Source organism: Taeniopygia guttata, chromosome 9 (genome assembly GCF_048771995.1).
Source record: "Taeniopygia guttata chromosome 9, bTaeGut7.mat, whole genome shotgun sequence".
NCBI classification, from domain to species: Eukaryota; Metazoa; Chordata; class Aves; order Passeriformes; family Estrildidae; genus Taeniopygia; species Taeniopygia guttata.
The window spans coordinates 12,707,432-12,733,426 of NC_133034.1; the positions used below are offsets into that span (position 1 = coordinate 12,707,432).

The following is a 25,995-nucleotide window of genomic DNA, read 5'->3' on the forward strand; positions in this document are numbered from 1 at the left end:
ATTACTATACAAAGAATCAGTGGTGATGTATAGCAAGCACCATGGAACTGTTTTGAATCATGGTGCAGCAGTGCTCTGCACAGATACACAGTTTTGGTCTAGAAGACAATTCACTTAGACAAGTAACTACATTACTTCTGACTTGGATGCAGAATCAGCTTTAATATCTCTGCACCTTGTCTCTTCCATTGCATGCCTGGCATCTGACTGAACTTGCATGTAAGCAACTCAAACATTAAAGGCTGGAATGAATTTCCTGTGAGGAGCAGCTGAGGTTTGTCTAGAGGAGCAGGCTGAGGGGCCACTCCGTGCTCCCTACAGCTTCCTGAGCTGGGGAAGGGGAGAGGGAGGTGCTGAGCTGGTGAGAATGGTGCAAAGCTGCACCAGGGAAGGTTCAGACTGGACATTAGGAAGGATTTCTTTATGAATAGGGTGATCAAACCCTGGATCGGTTCCTAGAGAGGTTGTCAATACCTCAGCCTGTCAAGTACTTAGAAAGCATTTGGGCAATGAGCTTAGTAACACTCTGGCTGATATTGGTTAGCCAGTCAGACTAGATGATCACTGTAGGTCCCTTCCAACAGAAATACTCTCCTCTATTTCTGAACCTGTATCCAAACAGACCTGACTTTCCATTAAGTTATGCCAGAAACAACATGTAAATATTTCAAAAATTTTGCATCTGCCTTAAGCATACAAATTACCAAAATCCTTCTCAAAATTCTTCTGTATCAGCTTCTAAAGTCTTTTCGCATCAATAGCCCACTGTTTCCAGCATCAGGGACACACCTCTAACACCTATCATGCTTTAATGCTGCAACTCAGCAGAGAACTTTGTTAAGTGAGGACACAGGGAGGTCTTCACCAAAAATTTACAATGCAGCTTTATTGAACATATTTGCACAGAAAGCTGAAGGCAGGATCTGAAATGGCAGCAAGCCAAAGTATAAAACACTGGATCAGCAAGTAGTTCAGTGACACCCTGGCAAAATGCCACATTCTCTGGCCATCAAACTGCCAAGTACATGGGACCTTCACTGAGATAAATGTGTCTGATCATATACCTCAGAGCTGTTATTTCTAACAATGAAGCACAACCTGCCTGGGTCTGAAGACAGCCTGAAATAATATATCAAGTTGTGACCCTTTAGGAGCCTGTTCATCATTCCAGGAGTAGGAACCTCAGGAAAACAAATAACTGTCAATATGGCACTCCAGCATACACAGCATTCCTTGTCTTTTCATCTCCTGGTGTTTTATGAGGAGCAGCATGTTATTTCAGGCAAAAAGAAAAAAGAAAGCGAGTTACTACCTACCCTTGCCAATGGGTCAACATAGATTTTGGTGTAAAACAGCTGGTCATCATCATTATCCTGCAGATTCCATTGCTGCACAATACGATTTATGGATGGAGCATAACCAATGAATCCTGCAACATCGCACACACATAGGTTATTTCCATAAAAAAGCACTACCCTGCCAACACTGTCCAACAACCAGGGAGATCATTCTGAGTGCTGCCAGTAAAGAAAAAGTATGAAATTTATGAAACTTGGCTCAAAATCCAATCTTGTTCCTGAGGTATGTAACAGGTCTGTTTCAAAAACTTAATAATTATTGGCTATTTTTATACTAATGGTATTTTAAGGAAAAAAATAAATCAGACCTGCCCAGGATGACTGTGAGAATGCCAAAGCATGATAACAGACTATCACTTTTCCAAAAAGCCCATCTGTGGAAAAAGTTTCATTTTCATGAATCACTTTAACTGGCAGAGATGTCTGAATCTAATGCTGCCAGAAATACAATGAGAATTCAACTCAAAACCAATATACACCAAAATAAAAAAAAAAAGATAGGACTGACAGGTGAGGGAAAGAAACAGATCTCTGCACACTGAAGAAGGCTGCCCCAGAAAGGACACACTCAATAGCTTCTACACAGCACAGTGTTCTGTTTGTACCAGTGCATGTATTAATCAAGTGCAAAATTATTAGCAAAGCTGGCATTTCAAGGAGGATTGCAGTATTCATCCATCATTGAGATTACAGGGAGTAGCTCCCACTCCTTGGAGAAGGAGCTGTGTAAGCCAAGCTGACAGGCCAGGCAGAGCTGCCAGCACATCCACCCTGTGTGCAGAGATCAGGAACCAGGCAGCCGAGTTTGTAATTCTGTGACTGGGCTAGAAACACCACGTGCTGCTTTGCTAGGCTTGTGCACTGCATTGTTTCTGCAGCAATGGGGTCACAGCATTATGCTGCCATGCACAGCTACTTGCTACACCCTGACTATATTTATCTGCTTTTTACAAGTCATTGCCAAACACACACTGTGCAAATTTGAATGAAAACTGTGCCTGAGCACAGAAGAGAAGCTATTCAAGTGGGGAGGGGAGGAAGATGACAGCATATCCCATCATCAGTTTTGTACTTGGGTAATTCAGGAACAGCTCCACATGCAACAAATGCATAGAAGAGATAACAGAGATGGGTCATGTTCAAGTTCAAGTGTTTGAGGATCCCACTTGCCTCCTGAGTTCAGGAATCGTTTTCCAGTCTGGACAACAGGATACTTGTCAGCCAGCCTTTTATCCGGCCAAATTAGTCCATCTGCTGCAAACACCACTTTGTGATTAGTTTCCTGAAATTTTTTTAGCAGTTCTTCAGGGCCTCCAGCAAAGATAACATCATAGCTTAAAAGGAAAGAAAATACATCTGTAAGGTTAGTTTCATTGTAATGTTTCTGTGTCCAAAACAAGTCATTGGACTATTGAAATTTAAAAACCAAACAGCCCTTTCATTCTGAAAAAATGTTCAAATCATATTTAACCACTATGTAAAAATTCTGTACCCTTCTAGGAGAGAAACTTCAATCAGTACTACTTATCAAATGTAGTTTCTCTTTCTGCTTTTTAGTCTTCTATATTTTGGACATTCTTTTTTCTTCCCATTTTGTTTATGTGAAATTCATTTTCCTATTTCAGGTATTTTGGTTATGTTTTTAAGAACAACAGTTTAAAATATCAAACTTTAACAGATGAAAAGTAGGACTGAAAGATGACTTAGATGAGTTTCACTGGGAAAATCTAGATGATCTTATTCCTAAACAACAGCACTGACTTTTCTAAAAAGTCTTAATCAAGAATATACCTAGATCTCAATGAAGTCTAATTGCCCATAAAAAGTTAAATGCATCCTAACAAGGCATAGCTTTCTCCTTCAGCCTCTTTAATGTGCTGAAGACTTAACAAGGCTCAAAGTATCACAATACCTATTTATGAAGAAATTTACCTGCCTTCGAGTCACAATTCCTATTGTGGATAAAGACATAAAGGTGTGGGGTTCATCTTTGGCTGTTAGGCCCAGTCTGTGCCAAACCAGAATGAAACCTGCCTGGGTTTGGTCAAGGTCCTGTAAGAATGGAGCATCCCAAGCCTGGTAGTTTCTTGTGGCTGAACCAAATCTAAATCAGTGCCTGGTGGGCACAGGGGGTTGGGAACACAACCACACAAACAAACCAATCCCCCCACCATGGGCAGGGATGCCACACACTAGACCAGCCTGCTGAAAGCCCCATCCAATCTGGCCTGGAACTTGGAATTTGCCATGGATGGGGCATCCACAGCTGCTCTGGGTGAAGTGTGCCAGTGCCTCCCACTTCAAGGTTCACTTTATACAGCATGAAGAATGTCACAGTGAAACTGGAATCACATCACAGATTAGTCTCTGGCTGAAGAAACAGAATATTTTAATGGCAGCATCTCAGCCTTGCAGTTTCCTCATCTGAACACAGGAATATTTTTGCTCTACACCTTAAAAATTGAGAATCACTAGCACTGATAACAGGCAAAGTAACAGCACAGCTACCAAAAACCAAGGTCTAACCTCGACCAAGACTTTTAGCTGGGCTAACTATGACAGCAGCACCCCCCTCTGCAGTGCACAGAGCATTTTGTATTGCAAAGGATTACCCAGCAATAGAGCCAACAGATCAAACATTACTGACTTATGGTACTCCTTTATTACAGTTCTGAAATTATTCAAGATGTCATTTCTTCAAAGAGGATTTCATGAAATTGGCCTAAGAAAACTGAACAACAGCTGGCTTACAAATGTAAAAAAAGTATTTTCACCACAAAGCAAAGTATAAACCCTGGAGAGGAACTGTGTTATGTAGTCTATATAAGTAAGTGGTTTTCTGAAAGCTCTGTTATGTTTTTCTGAAGCTTTGGCTGAAGAACGCATGAAAGAAATTGTATATTTTGGACCTTCCCCAGTTTCTCGAAAATTGCCTCTTTCTGCCCAAATTTACAGGAATGCGCTTCACTCCCTTTTCCATTCAATTTCTGTAGCCCAACTCAATGCCAGACCAAGCCTGTAGAACACACAAGAAACAGGAGACACTATGAAGACAGACAAAAAGAGATCTGTCTGAGGCTTTAACTTAATAGCTCATGGCAGGCTGTGCTTCGCCTCCGTTATCAGGGTAGTGCTGCTGCTGCTGCTAGGACTTACAGCTGCAGGAAGGAACCAAACACCCTGGAACATTGCTTCCAAGGACTGTCATTCTGTGAAAGAAAGCCAAAGTTGAGCAACATGCTGGGCCAGCCTCAGCCTCTGCTTGTGAAAGGGATATGCTACTTAATACAGCACAGTTTGTAAAAAAAAAGCAGCTCTAAACCCAGAGCTGAGCTGCTAAACTGCAATGGATATTATGCAGCTCTATTAATCCAGCAGGAACCTACACTTGCCATTAATGGTCAAGGCTCTCTTGTCGAGAGGTGACTTACTCTCACCACACTCTTCCTGGGCAGGACCTCCACCAACCTTCCACCCCTTGCTGACAGTATCCTCATCAGCTGCTTTATGAAACTCCCACTTTCCTCTCCATGCAAAAGGAAAATTTCTTAACACCTATAAATGCACTATTTGCTTTGTCTACCTGCTCTGTCAGATTACATTTGGCCTATTCAGATCTCACCTCCTGCTGTAAGGGGGGATTCACTTTAGGTCTACACCACTAAAGCCATCACAAAACAGGCCCCCAGACTATCCTTGACAGTTTACACTGTTATTAGAGGGGACACAATGACTTACTTTAAACACAACTTCAAAATTTGACAGGGAAAAAGAGTGTGGACATATCCAGGAAAAAGCAGGCGTCCTTGGCAAGCAGGAACAGCTCAGATACTCTCTTATTTATTCTTCATAAATCCTTCAAATTAAGTAAAAAGCAAGAAGAAAAAAAAAAAAAAAAAAAAAAAAAAAAAAAAAAACCACCAGAAAATTTCCACAACCTAATCCCATTTCCTGAAGCTTCCAGATGGCAGATGCTTGGGCCTGGAATCCACCCCTCCCTCCCTCCCCTCCCTCTCTTTTGCAGCAGCAGAGCATCCTGGCTATGCACCCTGCACTCCCAGCAGCACAGGGAAACAGCAGCAGAGACTCAGGTGCTCTAGAACTGACCATGCAATATTTGCATCCACAACTTCAACAATGAGAACTTGCTACTAATGGCACTGCAGGGTAAGAGCATAAAATACAAGATAGTGCCTACTCGTGACTAGTAATGTCACAAACAGACACAAAACTATTTTGTCACTTAGACTGTGTAGACTGTGAACCCACCAGGACCACACCTTAACCATTTTGAGATACACAGAAAATATAATTATCCCTTAGTTTCTGACAAATTAAAAAAAAAATACAACAAAACAAACAACAAACTGAAAGGCTTCAAAATTCTTCCACAATACAAAGAGATGTTTGTGAGAGTTCTGGATGAGCAGTCAAAGCACCAACCAATTTATCCAGTCTACATTGGCCATTAGCCAGTTCAATCTGAAATGGTCCAAAATAAACCAGAGGCTGGCTTGAGCAAAACCAAGCCTAATTTAAATAGTGTTCCATCTGCAGGCATTTTGCTATCTACACGTAGGTACAAGCTGTCCACATAAGAAGCTCAAACTATTTCCAGAATCCTGAGCCATGTAAAAAAACTGCTGGGGAAAAAAAAAAAAAAAAAAAAAAAAAAAAAAAAAAAACTAAACCAAAAAACTAAGTTTGTTAAGTAAACATCTCCCTAGAAATTACTTTCCTAGTTACAGTAAGCAAACCAGACATTTCCTTTCCCCACCCCCAAAATTAATATTCCAAATGCTTCACAATGAATATAATAAAAAACACTAGACGAAGAAAGGAAGTTCATGACATCTGTCTTTTCCAAACTTACTGCTACATTAATCAGTGATTAAATTGCAAACCAGGATTTCTGGAAATGCAAAAGCTCATTAGAATTAAAACATAATGCTATAATCAGTAAACTGGCTTTTTCTTTCCTGTCTGGAATCAGTTCCACCAGCTTTAAACAAATATATACTTGGCATTTTGGACTTCAGGAACCTGGTAGGCCTTAAATCCCGTGATTTTTCATGGGAAGATAGATTATGGCTTTTGCACTTCAACACACATGGTCCTCTGTACTCTCTCATCTGTGCCAGCAGACAGCCTGCCCCTCTAGAGAGTAAATTATGATAGAGAAAAATCTGAGCTAGACCTGTGTAGCAATGTGATAATAAATTTGCACATTTTACCACATAGGAAGAAAATAGTTATGAATTAGGATAATAAATTCAGAACAAAAATATTCAATGTAAGTACAAAACATTTGGGAAATGCTTGTTTTATCTGAGCTTTAGCACAGAACAAAATCTTTGAAATTAACCTTTAAAAGTTTCAGTTCTTGTATGATTAGTAGGACAACACTATGAACAAACATATAATGTATTTACTTTTAGAAAGATTTTTTCCATTTAGCAAATGCAAAAGAACAAGTCAATAAAAAAAGAAATTAAAAAACTGGATGTGTACCTTGAAACCAGGTAACTTTTACAGACCTAAACATGCATAAAAATATTCAGCATAATAAGCATCCCTTATAATGCTTATTTATAAATTAGTGAAAGTTATTTACACTTTTTGCTTTCTAGGTATTTCTTTTACTCATCACAAGAGGTAAAATTGGAACAGAAAATTAAGTAACATATTTGAATTTGCTACCAGTTTAATAGGCTACTCCAACTTTCCCAAAGTGTTAACTTGTGCAAAACAAATTAACTTTTCATAAATTGCCAGTGTCCAGCCACTTTGCCTTGTGATGATGTCTGCTGTGCAAAACCTGCCAAGCTCCTGCCTTGAAAAAGTTCCCCTAAGTTTCTTCAACTGTCAAATTTTAAATAAAGCAGGTTAAAAGCTGAAAGAGAATTCTGGAGCAGACATTCCAACATGACCTGGTAACAGCAGCATGGGTGAACTCATGCATAAATCCTCATAAACCCGACATGTTATTTTTTAACAGGTTTACAGACGTAAGAGTTGTTCATAGTTCATGAACATGACTCTCACCAAGCTCACACTCAGCTGCCCCTGCACAAGGCTGCCTGTCAGCCACTGGACCTTCCTGTCCCTGATTCCAGACCTGGTCCCACACCTTCCCTGCAGTGATTATTTCAGAGCTCTAACCCTGCCCTGGTAAACATTAGTGTGGAAGAGCCTGGTGTCTGCTGCAAGCTGGATTCTGAACCACTCTCATCGTGCTGCTATCACAGGAGGAAAATAAGAGGAAGAGAAAAAGCAGAGGGAAGCAATAGAGAAAGTGTGTTTTGAACACGTTTAAGCCCTACGATTTCTGTGACAGGAGAAGCCTATCTGGCCTGCAGGGAGGATGTTCAAGCATAGCTGTGCTATGAGCTATAATCTGGCACCTGCAGCAGCACTGTCTCTCCATGCTTCCATCACACAGACAGCACAGGCACCAGGCTACATCTGACACCAAGACTCTTGTTTCAGCTCTCTAACACACAGACGTTCTCCTGTTAAATGCTTTCCTCAGGGAGCCATTTTCCAGCTTCCTCCATATCACTGTTACTTCATGGAACAAGATTATGCCTCTGGTCCCTACTGGACACTATTTCTGGAGCTGTTTTTGCTCCCTCCCCATCCACACTCCCAGCCTGCAGCCACATCCTGCTCTCACTGCAGCTTAACAGGGAGAGGACAAATGCTTGCCCAAGAGCCTGTCAGCTCCCAGCAACATTTTTTTACTCCCTTGAGGCAGCAGAACTATGAACAACTCTTACATCTGTAAATCTGTTAAAAAGTAACAATTGCTCCAAAAGCAATCTACTATTTTTATGAATGAAGAAAAAAAGACGCCAACTCTCTCAAATAAAGCAGCGAGGAACAAAAGCATATTGCAACTTTCAGCAAGTCACAGCAGCTACTTTTGCATGTCTACCCAAAATAAAACAAAGACAAGAAGCCAGGTTTGCTCACCATTCCACAAACAGTACAACCAAGTCCTCTTGATCAGCATAGCTTTCAATGCCTTCTTTCAGCAGTCGAACTTTCTGCCCTCCGCCAATAGAGTTGGGCAGCTCACCACCTTTCCATTCTTCACCTTTTCCAAGAACCTGGAATAAAAGGTAAAAAAAAAACCCACTTTTTGCTAGTACCCAAACCCATGAGGCTTTTTTTAAGCACACCCTTATTGAAAACAGATGCTAAGGCAGAAGCAACACATTAAAGCATAGCAAGCCAGCACTTCCAGCATCGTAGGTTTTCCATGTCTGAAGCAACGTTCAGCACAATGACATCACTGCAAAAACATGAGAGAGACATTTCTTAACCAAATAAGAATCAAGCAACTGCCTGCTACTGACATTTACTCAACTGTGTGTCCTTCAGGGAAAAAAAAAAAAAAAAAGCTAAGGATTGTTAAAAAATTTGTATTAGAAAAATATTCTGAATGCGACCTTTAAATTTCAATAATATCCCTTTAGGAACAGAAGGCACAAAAGACCTTGGTGGATTAGGGTATAACTAACTCAAATTGCAAGTTTTTGTACAAAAAGGAAAGGATAGGTTTCCCAGTACACAGTCACTGCTAAAGCTGAGCTAAACATAAAACTCCTCCCCAGACAAGCACTGTAGCAGATTACATGTCAAAAAAGGAAAAAAAAAAAAAAAAAAAAAAAAAAAAAAAAAAAAAGCTGTTTATGTATTTTGAACATAAAAGTTTTGGAACATATCAAGCCTAGAAGAACTACATTGCATGATGTTTTGCACAAATCTACAAAGCTAAAAGACATATCTGGAGCTCAGGCTGCTCAGGTGCTCTAGTAGAGCTTTATCATATTAAGAAAGGTTCTCTCAGTCCTCTAAATTCAGCAGTAGAAGTCAAAGACCCAAATAATTTCCTATTTATAGGGCAGACACTGTGGTAAGTAAGAAGAAAAATTTCATAACAGCATCTGAATTCCTGGATTTTCTCTTGGCAGAACCAATTTGTGGGGAAAGTTTAGAAGGTTAGTGCCCTCCCTTTTTCCCAAGGTCACGCAGAGGCCAAGCTAAGTACGTGACATACAGAGGCATGGAGCAAGGCAGAAAAGGCTGGAAAGAATGATAGAAACACATTGTCCTCTCAGAAATTACAGGCTCCGGTGAAAGACAGAGAAATTTTCAGTTGTGAGCCTCCCTCCTTCCTTGCAGCAGTGTTCCAGCCTTGCTAAAGGAAAGCGATCCAAAGTCCTGGAGTGCAGTACAGCTCCCAGAAGTGCTCATACAAACAAAATCAGCCACACTGAAAAACGAGGCTCTGTGATAAAATGTGCCAGAACCTGTGAGTGAGGAGGATGCTGACCACAATAGCTACAAACTACTAAAGCATTTCCTAAGGCAGTGGAAGCACTTCCCTGCCTTGGTGGTTCAGAAGGGCATCAGCAGGTAAGCAACAGGGAGAGCAGCAAGTGCCCTTCCTGGCCCCAGCTCTGCTCTCTCCCAGCACACAATGAAGCTAAGGCAAGGTCAGCTACCATTTACTGGTTCTGTTTTATAGCATGGACAGCACAAATATTTGGTACAAAACACACAATACCTTTACTGTGTAGTTGAAATGCTTTGCAGTTCGCATGAAACGGTGAAAGCCATCCGTTTCTTTAGTTGCTACAGTAAAGACTAGAAGTTTATCTGAGGAAGAAAAGGAAAGAACATGAATTAATATGCTTTCACGGCACGTCTGACATAAAATGCAATGAACAGCAGCACTAGCTAAGGGGAACCTCTGCATCTTATTCAAAGAGAGGAGGCAAATACACTGCCACAGGATAGGTTTGAGATATTACCAAACAACAACTGCTATGGGAAAGGTGCTGTATTTAAAATGACTCTCTGGAAGACAAAGCAAATAAGTCTATCTACTCTGTAAACAATTAATTCAAGACACAAAAACAAAGCTAGTGTAACTACTGGACAAGAAGAAATCTTCAAAACAAAATAACTTACTACTTTTCAGTCTGAGCTAATACTGTTAGCTCTTACTACAGAACTGAGTGGTGGTAAGAGAACTTCACCCAACCCCAGTAGCTCCCCTGAAAGCCAGTAGTGCATACTCTTCATTGAAAGAAGCCAAAAAAACCCAACCAATTAAACTAGTCCCTCAACAAACAGAGTTTAATGCTTTTAAGTCCTTGAGCAGAGACAAAAGGGAAAGGAGTTTGATTGGTTGTTTTTTATTCAGAGTATACGTACATTACAGCACCGATAATCTTGTGCTCTTATCACACACAGACAAGTGACCATGCAACCAATTTCCTCTTTACATTCCACAGCTTTTAACACAGTTTGAACGGTGTAATCTATTTCCACTAAATAGCTTCCCAATTAAACTACTGAACAACATTTAGAACCCTATGCAATATGTTACATAATGAAACTAAATAATTTGAAGCTATAAGAAGGTTTTATCCCTATCTGAAATGAAGTATTTAATCAAACCAGCCTGGATGTCAGAGTACATTGCAGCTTTCCCAATTCAGGCCAAGTTCAAGCAATAGTTGTGCTCTAACCAGAGCCCATGAAATCAATCCTTACAATAAAATAAAATTAATCACCTTTGATGAGTATTCCAGACAGAGTGCCTGTTACTGCATTACTTGCCAAAAAAGCATCTTCTGGATTTACCTTCCTCAATCCAGTAACATGTGCAAGAAGTGTCTGCTATGGAAAACATTCCTATTAACTCTTCAGCCTCGTCCAGCACCACAGGCTTAGCAGCCCTCAGACACCCAGGACATCATCCTGAGTGTATTCAAACCACTCACCACTTCCCATTTTATGTGACAACAGCAAAAGTTTACACAGAAGATTACCCAATTCCCACGTTGTAGAAGAAATGTACCTTGCAACTTACTCATGTGATGCTCTGCAGCCAATACTTAAGTGTATTGACTCAGGCAGAAATACCTGTCAGAATACAGACATAGTTTGTAGAGAAGCATAAACCCCCCTGTTCTAATGAAATTCAAGTCTCTCTGAAGTACCCACAGCAGACAAACTCTGGAGACCAGTCTCAGGTGGCACTGGTACTGGTTCCACTGAAATACAGCTCAGATTCAGCCCTAGTCACCAGGTCACCTCCAGAGCATCCTGCCAGGTCTGCCAGTGGTCTGGCTGCACAAGCACATGTGATACTTTCTCTGCTTTTGCTAGTGGTCTCACTTTAGGGGTGTTCCTGATTCACGTGGTGTTTCTGCAGATTGCAGAACACTTGATCTGCTTTGTGACCTTGCTCTTCCCTAGACACTCTTTGCACAGGTGTAACCTTTAAGCAGTGACAGCACCCTGTGCCCAGTACCTACACCACCAAAACCAACCTGTGCCTTGAGCAAGGCTCCTGCAATTTTATCTGACACTGCCCAATTCCTCAGCTACAGATGACATCTCTACCTGCCCTCCCCGCTACACACAATTTTGTGGATTTCTCTCACATCCTGCTATTTCTTTTTTTTTTCTTATTTTCCCTTGGGTAGGGAGGTCTGGGAGGCACATCTGTGAATAATTCTTTTCCTCAAAGGTCCTAGAGGCAATTTTAACTGCTAGCTCTACCAAACCAGACACTCCTGCAATACAATATGAAACAAAGAAGAAACTGGAAATATTGTAAATTCTTCCATCCACTCAACTTGAACATCCAAAAATTTTGGAAAGCCAGATTTGGAAAATAATTTGCTCCACCCCCTTAAGTGCTAGAAGACTTTTGTAGCAAAGAATCAGAAGAAAATTCCCCAAACACATCTCAAAAGGACAGGAGGACCTCACAGTGCCATGAGGTCACATGAACTCACAAAGAGACAGAAACAGAACAATAATAGCTCAATACTTTCCAAAGGTATTACAAAGATCGCGCAATTTCAAGTAATTCTACTGAAATCACCACAAAATGAATAAAGAACATTGTATCTTAGACCGTGACTAAAACAGAACTGAAGGCAGAGGAGGGTTTTCCTCTATGAAGGAAATTAAGACTACCTTTTGTTCAAGCACCACATTTTCAAATTACAGGGAACTGGAAAAATCTGATCATACCAGAATTGTATCATCAAGCCAACTGGATTAATCGTTAAAAGTTTCCTAGGTGACCAGACTATAACCACAGAATTTGGTTTGAAGTAGGCATATTTCACACCTACACATTGCTAAGAAATGCTAACAGCAAAGATCTCAAAAATCTGTACTTGACAACATGATGTAAATGACAAAATGTGGGCTGCATCAGATTCCTTCCACAGTTACTAAGTCAAAGAAAGTTTAAACTAACATACAAGTACAGTTTGGCAAGCAAAAAATAATCTACTGTTCTTTACGGGATATTGTTACTCTCTCTTAATGGAACACACATTATTCACGTATTTTAAGATTCACTATCGAGTCTGGTATGTTACTTGACTTTTGTGGAACAGGAGGAAAGAATAATGTGCTAAATCATAAGGGATTTCAAGCTGAACAATACAAAATGAAGAAAGCTGAGCAGGCAAATAGTACAGTTTATACTGATATGAAATGATAAAAGAGGCTGTACTGCACCAACAGACAATGAAGCAATCTAAATAGGCTGCCACAGAACAAAAGAAAGGTATTTTAAAGGTACTTTTACATGGGAAATGTTTTCTTTTTAACATGCTTACCCATGGTCTTTTTTTTTTAATTAGACTTGAAGTTTAAGAGGCTTTATGTTATGTTTTTGTTGCACCACTGACTTTTAAGTGGAGGTGGTACTTAAATAATTTTTTAAGTGCAGCAGAGCTGTAATTATAGCATTTGAAGTCCCCTTAGAATTAGAGTTTCTTTCTAGATTACTTAGTCTTCACTGGGGCCTCTTTTGTTTTGGTTTGTTTTATTTTTGCGGTGGTTTGTTTTTTTGGGTTTTTTTAAGCTGTGTCTGACCAAAAAGCATACTTTTATTCCATATATAGTATAAATAGAGAGACAATGGAAACTGCAGTAAATGATAGTTACCTTGGCACATTATAGAGTATATTAACCAAATGAGGAAAGCAGAAGCATTCTCCTCCAGCTAATAAAAATATTACCCTAGTTCCTGTAGGTTGCTTTGACTATATTTAGATACGGCAACTCGCACAGTTTCACTGCCAGATCTCCACTAAATGTAGCATCTCTGTTTGTTCTGGTGGAAGTGAGTGAAGAGAATGCTTCTGTCCACTAAATACTTCTGCAAATTTCTTTTCAACTTCATTCACTTTGAAAAATATGCTCCTTGCTTACTACATTTAGGTACAACAAGTTCTTGGAGCACTTATCCCAGCTGAGCATAGCAACATGGATACAAAGTGATTCTCATGATCTCACAGCAATGTCAAAGTGAAGCACAACACTCCCAAGGCACTATGTTTATCCAAGTGTCATTTCCACTTCAGGATGTGCTCAGCTGTTTCAGCTGCTGGACCCACAGTATCCCTGGGCACAGAGCAGGTTTGGCCCCAGGACACCCTGTGGGTGCAGAGGTTCAGGGCTGCACCAGCGAGGCTGAGTGAGTGCCCAGAGCCCCCAGCAGCATCCCTGTCTCCAGCTGTGCAGCGAGGAGCCAGGCACAGCAGTGGAAGGATGTCTGCAATTACTCAGACCCCAAGCTGCCACTGCAGCCTGGTACTCCCCAGTGAGAGCACTGCAAAATCCCCACAAGGAATTCCAGCTGCAGCTAGACACCATTCCTGCTTCACCATCCCCTCCTCAAACCCCCACCCTCCAGCGAGGTGTCCACCCCAAGGAGCTCTGCCGTGTGATCCTCCACACAGGCTTGAGCTCTGCAGTCCAACCCTGACTATCCACCCCGCACAGGGACAAACACACTCTTGGGAGCATTCTCTAACAGGAACAGCATTCTCAAAGTGCAAACTTCCACGAGACCAGGAGCAGAGCAGGTGGCCCCCCTGCTTCCCACTTGCAGGGTGCTGAGATGCCACGGAGGGTACGGGCTGGCAGCTCCCCCACACACAGCCTGCCAGAGGCACCCTGGCACTCACCCAGGGGATTGCTGAGCTTGGCATTTATTTCCACAAGTCAGACAGTGTAAAAAGGAAATGTAAACCCTATGCTGAAGTTCAACAGGAAGGCATGGAAAAAACTCTCCCAAGAGCTCCATGCCAGGTATGTGTTCGGTTACCAGGACGAAATTGTGTCAGACAGATTTCTGATAGTTACACCCACAAAACAGCTGCTCTGTTTTGAAAACAAGCCTGTGAGGGCACAAGTTTAGCCAAGAAAAGTATATCCAGTGACTAACAGAATTCATTTTTACATGCAAATTAGAAACCCTCTAGCACACAAGCTGTGAAAGACAACACTGCACACGGAGCACATGCAGCGCATTAGGAAATCCAGTGAAAGTTTATCAAAACAACTCACTTTTCTAGTCTTTTTTTTGCTGCTACCTTCAGGGACCTGACTGCATCATAAATATTTATTTCCAGAAAGAAGATCAATAAACCAGAGGCTTTGCCTTCAGTGAATTGCCTGGCAAGGTCTAAGCCAGGAATTGCCGTGGCAGGACCGCTTTAAGTAGCGGTGACCTTTCTCCTTGTACCCTGGCAAAGAAGCATGCAAAGAACTACAGTCATTCCTCACACACCCACATGGTTCTTATTTATCTTGAATGAACACTCGCAGAGATTACTACATAATTTCTACCAGGGGTTGTGGGCACTGGTATAGTAGCTTCAGAGCAGCCAAAATTGAGGATATTGCTCACAGCCACACGGAAGCTGACATTTAGCCCTTGGATTCAAGTACTACAGACTTCTCTGGAGGAGAAGTGAGCTGGAAGATCAAAGGACATCTGTTCATGGTACCACATTATGACATTAAAATGTATCTCTAAAACTAGTGGCTTATAATGGTAAACAAATGATGTTTGGTACTTATAATACGTTCTTACCCATATTCTAGTGTCTACATAAAACAGCTTACTTTCCTGTTTGCAGATTACATCCCACCCTGAGCTGCTCAACACAGGAATGATTGCTCATTTAATGGAAAGATTGATACCCAAAGTCAGTTATTACAATATGCAAAATAAATCAACAGCAAGCTAATAAATGAGTTGCTAGATATCACAGAAAAGGCTTGAAAACCAGAAGGATACTAGGAATACTTCTGTGGGTTTAAGAAAAAAACCACACAAAATGCAAAAGAAAGGTCTGGTACTACTAAAGCATAGGCTGGACAGATACCTGGAAGAAGCACATGGATGCATCCAAGCTCATTGATAAAGCTGTGTAATTATCTATTAGGTCTGCTGAATCTCTGGTAATGTGGGAAACCAACAGGATATAGTTTCCCACAAAAACAAACAAAAAAGAAAAATAAAAAAAGGAAGGAAAAAAACCCAAACAAACTCCAAGCAAAGCACAGGAAAGGCAATATTAGACTTTACAAAAAGCAGTCTGGATTTTCCACTATGAATAGGAGTTATTGCCTAAACTTAGGATTCTATGTCAAAATATTTGAAAATCCGCATACTCTGAAAAGATGTTAAACAGCTGGAGATGGGAAAAACCCATCATATACAACGTAACCATGATTATAAGTTATACCTACAGACATATGCTTGGTTACTGTAATCCAGCAGCAAACAAAGATCTTAAGTACACAATGAGAAAAAACACAAACTATATGTGTGTATATATGTATATGCACATGCAGTGAGAGCTTATGATGTACATATGCTCAAATAAAGCATGAAGCCAACAGAAGAGTTTCTGATCAAATAAAACTTTTGGCATAAAGAGAGCAAAGACAGAGCCATCCGAAAGCTGTTTATTTTCCCCCTAGGATTCTTTAGAAACACAACAATGTGCTGAAATAGCAAACATGGTCATCTTCTTTTCTCAGGAAATAAATGTGCATTACACTGCAGGAGGGGGAAAGATGACTGGGGCATAAAACAATACTACTTCATACTTGGGAGTCCTGAAGTTTTTTTAATCTGATCTTTATACAATGTAGTCATCTTCCGCTCTGCACAGAGCACTGCTGCATGCCTCCCTCCACTCATGCCACACTTCACTGCTTCCCGGAGAGGCAGACTGGTTTCAAAGTCCCACTAACCACAGCCATGATCACATAATAAGATTGGATTCTCTGCACTTCAGTAGTATGGTTATATTGATGCTAAAAGTTGTCCTTGAATAGGAGATAAAATATGTTTGAAAAGTTCACGAAAGATCATAAAGTGGTACAAGTTAAAATAAACACAAAAATTATAATTAATTAACAGATAGCAAGAGCAGTCATGGCTTGTCAAACACCTAGTGCATACTGATTTTCTATACCAATATAATTCTTCTGTGAGAGAGAAGGTTTTCTAAAAACCAATGCCTTTAAAGACCAGAATTTGAGGAAACTGACCTTACTGTACAGACCTGTTTGATTTGTTTTCCTCTGTATGACAAATCTCCCTTTAATCACTGCACTTCTATGCATACATGTCTTGCTGCAAAATACAGACAGTAACACACACATTACTTTTGTAATTCCCGAAAACTTAAAAGGGATTCTTCTTGCCCAGCTACGAACAGATTTGCAAAATTTTTTCTTTTGATGGTATAAAGTTATTGCAGAACTCATGAAGGTATACAGGTGTCACCTCTGCTACCACCTACTCTTTATACTGATTCAACCTGCAGAAAAAAAAAAAATCTGTCTTTAAGCCATTGCAAACAGTTTACAACCACAGCTGGGATTTATGGTTATTATTGGCATTTATTAGGATCACTCAATGCATGGGCTGTCTATGGATAATGCTTTCTGTGCTCGTCCATGTTATCTGTAAACCTTCCTGAGGTTACTGAGCCATAGCTGGTATTAAAGCTGCCAACTTTCCCAAGCCAGGGAAGAGACCTAAAAAAGGCGAGAAGCTGTCAGGAGCACTCTAGGGAAAGAAATACACAGAGTATCGTTTCCCACTTTCAAATAGCCGGTACTGTTGCAGCTCCCTCAGCCACAGTACCTGCAGCCTGTTACAGGGTTCTCCCTCTTCTCATGTGTTTTACAGGAACAAAGAAGCCGAGCTAGCAAAAATACATCCCTACACTAAGCAGGAGCTGCTCTCAATTTTCTCACAGTAGAGAATCTATCTTAGATTAGCACTTGTTAATCACTGCATTAGCAGGTGCTAGCACAGCCCCTGGACAGGACACTACAATGTTTTTCTTTTCTTTTCTACAAACTGAAATTCCCTCAGGCTTTAATTCACAGCTCGAAGTGGTGTGAACAGGCATTTTCCTCTTTCATGCAGACTGACTCAAATGGCAAGTGTACAGAGCTGCTGCTCACTCCTGTCTTTTATCACATTGTTTCTGATGTCACACCGATACAGCAGCTAAAACAGTTTCATTAAAATGATCAAACGCTGATCAGAGACAGTTCAAAACCAATTAAGTAAAAATTTGTGACACACAAATCACAGGTCCTTATCCATACCTACACACACATTCAAAGGTTAGCAGGAACTCCCAATATATAACTGATTTCAGGAAACATTTGAAAGCTGATTATGTCTCAGCTCTTAACTTTGTTTTCATTCAGTAGTATTGAATATATAGTCAACAAGAGCTCATTAAGAACTGTATGTGCACTCATCAATCACGCAAGTCAGCCCTTGGTGCAGCACTGGCCAGTGCTCAGGCCTGCACTCACTCTAATGCAAGATTTCCTTGTTTTGATAGTTAAACAAGCCAAATACAAGCAGCAGTAAAGTGTTTTCCCATCAGCTTCAGAGGACTTGGATGAGACTCTACCTACTGAGTCAGCTATTCTCTAGTAAAGCAAAGATAAGACATGTTCCTTAGTTCCCAAATTAAGAAAAAAAATTAAAATCGACTGTTTGTAAATGACATCATTGCCATGCATGAAGGAACTCCTAGCTGCCTAACTTCCTGAGGAATGGAGAACAGATCAGGTTGCAGCTGTTTATGGGTGCCCAAATAGAAACGAAACCACAAACATCTTGAGAGGGAGTGGATGGAGTCATGGCACAGGCTGCGTCTTGTCTGAACGCACAGCTTGGACAGCCTCGCTATAAACTGTCATCAGGGCTGTGCAGCTGAGAGCGGGACACAATTAGCATCAGCTGGCTAAGTGAGAAAGTTTACTCAGCTTCTGCCTTTTTGCAGCCTTGCCCTCTCTTGTCTCTCTCATAAATATGTATCAGCAAAAGAGCATGTTCCTTCTCGGGCTGTTGTTTAACAAACCCAGCTGTTTAAACAGAAGCAGTCACACACAGCACCAGGCATTGCTTTAGTCAATCTTTTGACAGCTAATCAATCCACCAATGAAACTCAGCAGTTAAGATTTACAATAATAGTTTCTCCTCCGACTAGTCTTTAAAAAAAAAAAAGAAAAAAGAGGAATTGAGCTGGAAGTGGGGCCATCCTGAAGATCCACAGCTATCCTTCACCATCCTTTGTGCCTGCTCTGTGGTTCATGTTGTAAGCAGATGCTACCACCCAGATCAGTCAGTTCATTTGAAAAAGCTGCCCTACAGCTTCACATCTGGCTCTGTGTCCAAACACTGGACATAAAAAATTCTTCATACACATCACACTACTCCAGAAATAAAAAATTTTTTAAAAACCCCACACTTTTCAAAATTCCCTATTCTGTGTGAATAAGAAAATCAAACTCCACACTTGTGCCCTGTCCTGTACAACTCAGTCCTTCAAATCATGAAAAAAAACTCTGTCCTACTTGTGACACAAGACACCATGACATGGCATGTATGATGTATATTTAAAGGTGTTTTTAACATCATACACTTCACCCAGCAATTTCAGGTATTAAAGTTATGGGCCTGGTTCTGATCCAACACAATGGCTTTACAGTGAACTAAGGCAAAATTAATTAAAATGCTTACAAAGACACCATTCAAGTATTATGTGAATTATATAATTTTACTTTAAAAAAATGGAAAAAATTAAAAGATCGATGCTAGCAGATGTTGATTAGTTTCTACACAGCTGAGGAAGAATGGGCTCATTCAGCACATTAAAACAGAACTACAGGTCCAGAATCCACTGTCAGAGGAGCAGCACTTGAACAACAAGCCTATTTTTGTTTAGCATTTTTTTGTCTTTGTTTCCTTACAGTATGTTTTCATTAATTACAAATACTGCAGCTTTAAAAACATACTTGTTCTTTCCTTACAAAAACAGATATCTGGGATAAAACTGCGACCGTATGTACTTAGTCTCCTTATCATTATCCATATTTTTAAAATCAAACTCACCTTAAGGAAAAAATTGAGAAGCAGTTCTATTAATCCTAAAGCTACTTGTAGTGTCAGGCTGTGCTTGCAAGCATGTATTCCTTGAGAGTTAAGTGTCATTTGTTCTCTAGAGCTACATTACCACACATGAGACACAAACCTGCTGCTAATCTGTTTGGTCAAGCTGTATTTTCTGCTGGAGAGAATCCTGCTACTGTTCAAATTAAGAGGGATCAAAAATATTCTTCTCTTTCCAACCTGCTTGCAACAGGTCCCACAAAAACTATAAAAAAAACATTATAAACAAAAATAAAAATGCCCATACTGCAACCATGCTTCCTCCCCATGACAAGGGAATTCACTTAAACAGCATGTCAATTAATTTATAATTCAGACTGCAATTCAGACAAAGGGAAAAATACTACTTTTGATTACACAATGCAATAGTGCTAATTCAACAGACAAACTAAACACTTCCCCATGAAAAGATGAAGTCACTTATGCTTAAGTAAGCAGCAGTGAAGGAAAAAGCTAAAAACTTGCCCATAAATGACGACTCCCTAGAATATGCCACCAATGTAAAGAAAACCCTGAGAAATAATGTTTAGATCTTTGACAGAAATACATTTCACACAAAACACCTCTGGCTCAGATAAATATAGCAGTCATTCCACTGTGCCCCTTCAGTGCAATTTACAGCAACCAGTGCTGATGAAAAAGGTCTCCTTGCTTTAACTGAAAACGCATTTTACAATCAAAGTTGCAGTAACTTCAGCGTATATCAGAGCAAATCAACGACACATCCAACCCTGTGGTGTACTTCCACTGTTTAATTATTACCTTCCTCTATGAAAAGAAAGAAAAGCCTGACCAAATAAATCTACAGGGTTTTTTGTTTGTTTTGTTTTTTGCCAAAGAGACAGGCATTGAGCAGCCTCTAACCCAAGTGCTACAGAGAACTCAGACTGCAAACCCTGGGTGCCTTCAAGGATGAGCATTTGCTGGGAAACAATACATGATGAAAGCACAACTTTGCTACTCTGCACCTCTACCATAATGTTTGCTTATTTTTAACTAACTCCAAACACCCACACCTCCCACTACACACTGTTTCATTTGCCAGTCACTATTAATTTCAAAGCTGGAGGCTAAAGATATCTCCATGAGTAGGTAATTCCCATCTAAGTGGTAGACGAGTACCTGCATGATGTGCTCCAGACAGGTAACCCAAGCACTGCCTACTGCACAGCCAGTTCTGGGCTCATCACCCTCTGCTTTTCCCCTTCTCTAAGGGGCAGCTTTTTCACAAAGTCCTCACAAAAAAGGTACAAAACTCCCAAGAGATCTGGAGTAGGTATTTTCACAACACAGGTTTACGTAGCAGCTTTAGGTACTGTGGTGACAAGAGGAGACAGAAGTAGCAGCAGTAAAGAGGCAAGAGACAAAACAGGCAGAGGCAGGCACAGGGAACTGTGCTTATGGCCTCTCCTTCCCCTAGCATGTCAAGTCTGTCAGTACTTCAAATAAGTATGTCAGGATGGCTGAATGACTAAATTTTCTTGTTTGGGCCCCACAGGTAACCCAGAAGGAAAGGCCTATCGATCGCTGTCACTCAGACCACTTAGGCTGAGCCCAAATTAACAGAAATGGCAGCAGTACATGCTGTAACTCAGAACGAGTCCTCGCAGAGTTAGACCAGCCAGCAATTACTGCTTGAATCACTTGTGACCAGCGCTTGAGGACACTGGGGTGGAGGAGAGCCCAGTGGCTCAGAGCGCTCCAGAGCCAGCTGAGCCGCCACACATCCCAGCCCAGCTGCTCTGGGAAGCCACCCACGCTGCTGGAGCCCCCCAGGCCACCCCTCCTGCTCTGGGAGGGCACAGACAGCCACAAACCATGGGGCCCGCTTCAAGCCATGGGGCCCGCTTCAAGCCATGGGGCCCGCTTCAAGCCATGGGGCCCGCTTCAAGCCATCACAACCGGGGCCCGACGCCTCAGCGCGGCTCCGGCCGAGCCTCCACAGCCGCTCTGGGGAGCGGATCGAAGGCTGCAAAGTCATTTTCCATGCAAACAGCTGATTGATAAAACATCCTAGGTGAGAACATCATTTACATCTGCTGCCAAGAGAGTGTCTGCCTCTCGCACAATCACAAATGTCGTTTCTACTGACTGTGTGTCACAACAAGCAGCAAGCGCGGTGCAATGAAAATATTTCAGCACTGATGTTTTAACACAGAAACTTTTGCATCTCCAGCACACAGGAGCCAGTGTTTCAGAGCTCAACAGTGCTCTTCTCTGTGACTGCCTGAAACATAACCCTGTGGCCAAGGAAGGAGCGCAGAGGGATTTCTGCAAACACATTTAGCCACAGGGCCGCACTGATTGCTCCCTGTAAGCAGTGCTGTGCAACAGGCAGCCCTCCTGAAATCACTTTTCCAAGCCTTTCTGAGTAAGGTCTTATTAAGAAATAAAGATGCAGCTTGGCAGCTGGTTCCAGATAGTCTTGTTAGAGCTTTTGTAGGGAGTATGCAACGCTAATGGACTGCAGTAAAAACTGATATGTAAATTGTGTCTTCGCCTGCTGTTTTTACACTGAATTGTATAAAGTATTAAGAAACTAGAATCTGACAAACAGATTTCTAGAAATAGAGGCACCATAAGGTCTGTGCTTCTTCAAGTAATACAGCACAGACTTAGGGAAAACATTTAAGGGTTAAAACTGGAATAAAAACAAGTAACACAGCAGGCAGTGTCTGAGGTCAAGAAACTACTCTCAGAGTGGTTTCAGTTCAGCAGAGATTGCTACAATTCAGGCTACTCTTGTCTAAGTTAAAAAGAATTAAGGTCTTGCTGCCTGAACACCTTACCAGTGCACCTACCAGTGCTTTCTTGCACTGTAACTTCTGTAGAATCATTTTTATTATTGATATAGACAAAGCAGTCTATTTTTGGGTTGCTGAATCATACATTGCTGTCTGGAATAAGGACTCTGCTTTGCACACATTTGAAAAGCAGAAGGATTAAAGAAGAATCCTTACCATGTCAGCTATTAGTTTACCAGCCTGGGAGCCCATATTTCAAGTGCACAGTTAAAACATTATTTGAACAGTTATGTTTGCAAGAATAACTGCTTGCCGTAACTAATTTCCAAAGAAGTTCAACTTACAATCTCACTGCCCTGAAAACAGGGATAGGAGCTCAACTTTTTGTTTAAATCTGTCCCCCGGGGGTGCATTCCGAAGGGCAGCAAAGGCTGAAGGGCAATGTTCACACCTCCCCAACGCACAGAAACCACACCATAGCCTTCAGAGAAATACTCTGAATGACCAAAAGTAGCAAAGTATTACAAAAACTGGAAATTAGAACTTCATTGAGTGGTCTGGTATTCTTCAACAGATTTTTTTTTTATTTTAACTTTTTTATTATTTTAACTTTTAATACTACTTTTCAACTAAATCAGTAATCTTAACATCAGAGTTAGAACCTGCTGACAGAACTTGCTGCTAAAACAGAGAATCCTACTTACTCACCCCAGAAGAAATTAAGCTAGATACTCAGAATAACTTGATAACTCTTGAGAAAACAAGACAAGAAATGAAACTATTTTGGATTTCATGTGATAATAATGTAGTGGGATGAAATAACTTTGTATGCCTAGAATAAAAATCAGAAGTACAGACTCTAAACAGCATTATAGCAAAACATAGGTTTCAGCATATTGTTGGATATACATCGACTTGGCCACCTCTCTCTGAGGGAATTTCCTGTATACATTTCTTTGTTTTACATGCTGAAGATAAAATTTCTTTCTACATCCTGCCTCCTTGAAGCAAACACCACTACACGAGTGAAAGGTAGGGAAGGCTCTGCAGGACGGGAAGGGGCACTGGAGTCTCCAGCTGACTTTTGCACGAAGTAGGAAACCTCATCAGCGGTTGCTCAAATTCAGAGAAGCAGTGACTGATGCTATTGCTCCTCCGAGCACTGGAAAAAATATGTTCATCAACACCTTGTCTCGTGGAGACGGGAGAAAAAGGGCGGGGGAAAGGGCAACAAGAAACTTTAGGAGTCTCAATTCCCCTTAAGGAATCCTTTTTCTTTCTTTTTTTTCCCTTAAGTGGAATTAGGCATCTATGAACTCCTGGGCGGGTTAAGATAGCTTCACCCGAGGAGTTCGTCTCGACAACAACCCAGGGAGCGCCGAGCTGCTCCGCATTACCGTGCGGGGCAGGGAAGGGCCGGTGGGAAATAAATACATAAGAATAAATAAATAAATAAATAAATAACCCGGCGAAGCGGCGGGTCCCAGCGTTCCCTTCCTGGCGGATGTTCCGAGCCGCCAGGCACAAAGCGGCCGATGCCGCCAGGCCAGCAGCGCATCCCCTCCACCCGCACACACCCACACACCTCCCGCGGGCACGGCCACCGCGCCCCGGCCCCGTACCGCGCCCCGGCCCCCGCACCGCGCCCCGGCCCCCGCACCGCACCCCGGCCCCCGCACCGCACCCCGGCCCCCGCACCGCGCCCCGGCCCCCGCACCGCGCTCACCTGCGGGGCCGGGTCGCCGCTCCGCCGCCGCCGGCAGCGCCAGGGCCAGCAGCGCCGGCAGCAGGAGCCGCGGCCACCGGGCGCCGCTCCTCGCCATCTTCGCCCTCCGCACCCGCCGGCCTGCCCGCGCCACCGGCCCCGACAGCGAGGGAGAGGGGCGGGCGTGGAACACGAGAGGGGAGAAGGCGCCTGGGGAGCGCAGCGGGCAGACGGCGCTCCTCCTCCGCGGCGGGCACAGCCGCGGCGCTCCCCCCGCGCCGGGCTTTATTCGGCGGTGGGAGGGCACCGGCGGCGCACCAGCAGCCGCTGCGGGCGCACGGTGCCGCCGCCGCCGCCGGGGAGGGGCGAGCGGCCAAGCCCCGCCCCGGGCCCGCCGCGGGCGCGGCGCTGCACAGGCGCGGCCGCGGGGATGGGGCCGGCGGCGAGCGCTGCGGGGATCGGCCGTGCCCGCCGGGTGCGGGAGCGCTCCCGTGTGCTGTGCCAACAGCTACGCTCGCCTGCCCCGCCAGACACTTGCTCAGTGCTTTCACTGGACATTATGTCCCGATAAACGAACCCGCGATTTTATGAGTACCTGAAGCCGCTACGCCGTGTGCCCATAGGAAGGATGCGACCCCTCCGCCTGTGTGCCCTAATGGCATCGGGAGCGCACTGCCCATCCGCTCTGCTTGAGAAGAACGCGTCTGTTAAAACCCCCATCGCCTCAGCATTCAGCTGACTTGGTTGGTTTGTCTAATCCAAACACACAAGACTGACACATTGCTACCATTAAATAATAGCCAAAAAAATCACTGCAGGCAAGCTCGGTGATGATAAAGAAAGCGTACTGGCCCGCCTTCACGCTTTCTTATTGTGATACAAAGCATATTCAAAAAAATACCATAAATGTTTAAAAGTGACATAAAATTATAAAAGCAGATGTCAACCTATTGGAGTCTGTGAAGATTTACACCTTGGAAATACTATTTGAACACCAAAGGCATAATCCAAAACAAAAATTAGTGGTGAAAGTAAGATTCATGTATTTGAGTTCCACATATATAACCATCAAATAGACACCTCATTTTTTATCCTAAATTTCTCTATGGGCTTAACAGATGTTCTTTTTTGGACCTACAGAGAACAGGAAAAAAAAAAAAAAAAAAAAAAAAAAAAAAAAAGAGGGGGAAAGAAAGGGAAAACTTGACCTGGGCTCCTACAGTTCTAAGTGTGTGCTGTTATTTGGAACCCAGGGCAGAAATCAGAGTCTGCATTATTCTCCCAGATGCCTTTATGGTTAATTGGAAGAGTCATTCTTTCTGGATCAGGCTGCACAGACAGCAGGGATGGAGAGCAAACCAAATAAAAGACTGGGTCCTTGGTCCAGAGGAGCTTCTGCAGCATAAAGGCTCATGAAAGCAGCAGCTGGGAACTAAAAATGTAATCATGCAATTGATGGAGAAACAAAAATGATCCTCCAGTTCTTGGGAAATTACTCATTATGTACTTTTTCCTCCCACCTCTTCCAGGCACACAGAAATTCACCAGAGAACAAATATGTTTTGAATGCAGACAATATGACCACATTACTGCTCGCATCCATGAACAGCCTCTGCTCACTCCTCCAAGAAGCAGCACCACTGCTGCTGATCACCTCACCACATTTACTGAAAGCGAGCAAATACCATGACTGGGGTGATCCTGCAAGTACATCCATCTTCAGGTTTGGTTTTTCAATAAACAAGTTCAAGGAATTTGGCTAATGGAAAATGAAGACAGAAAAAATATCACAGCTGTAGTTTTAAAACAGAAAACAGTTTAAACAAGCATTTCAAAAGAGGTCCTCAACAG

At 42.2% G+C, this 25,995-nt stretch overlaps 1 protein-coding gene across 2 annotated transcripts in view; it reads right to left on the reverse strand.

Annotated features, from left to right (window-relative positions):
• Positions 1-24,517, reverse strand: part of PLOD2 (procollagen-lysine,2-oxoglutarate 5-dioxygenase 2) — a 49,145-nt gene extending 24,628 nt beyond the window's left edge. Inside the window, exons 1-5 of one of the 2 annotated variants that reach the window (XM_030279952.4) lie at positions 24,166-24,517; positions 9,934-10,025; positions 8,334-8,470; positions 2,529-2,692; positions 1,317-1,429 (exon numbers count right to left, since the gene is read on the reverse strand). In XM_030279952.4, the coding sequence (XP_030135812.4) occupies positions 1,317-1,429; positions 2,529-2,692; positions 8,334-8,470; positions 9,934-10,025; positions 24,166-24,262 (603 nt within the window). In that variant the 5' untranslated portion in view covers positions 24,263-24,517. The remainder of the gene's footprint in view (positions 1-1,316; positions 1,430-2,528; positions 2,693-8,333; positions 8,471-9,933; positions 10,026-24,165) is intronic. The other variant, XM_030279954.4, reaches the window with a different exon arrangement.
• Positions 24,518-25,995: the final 1,478 nt, after the last annotated feature.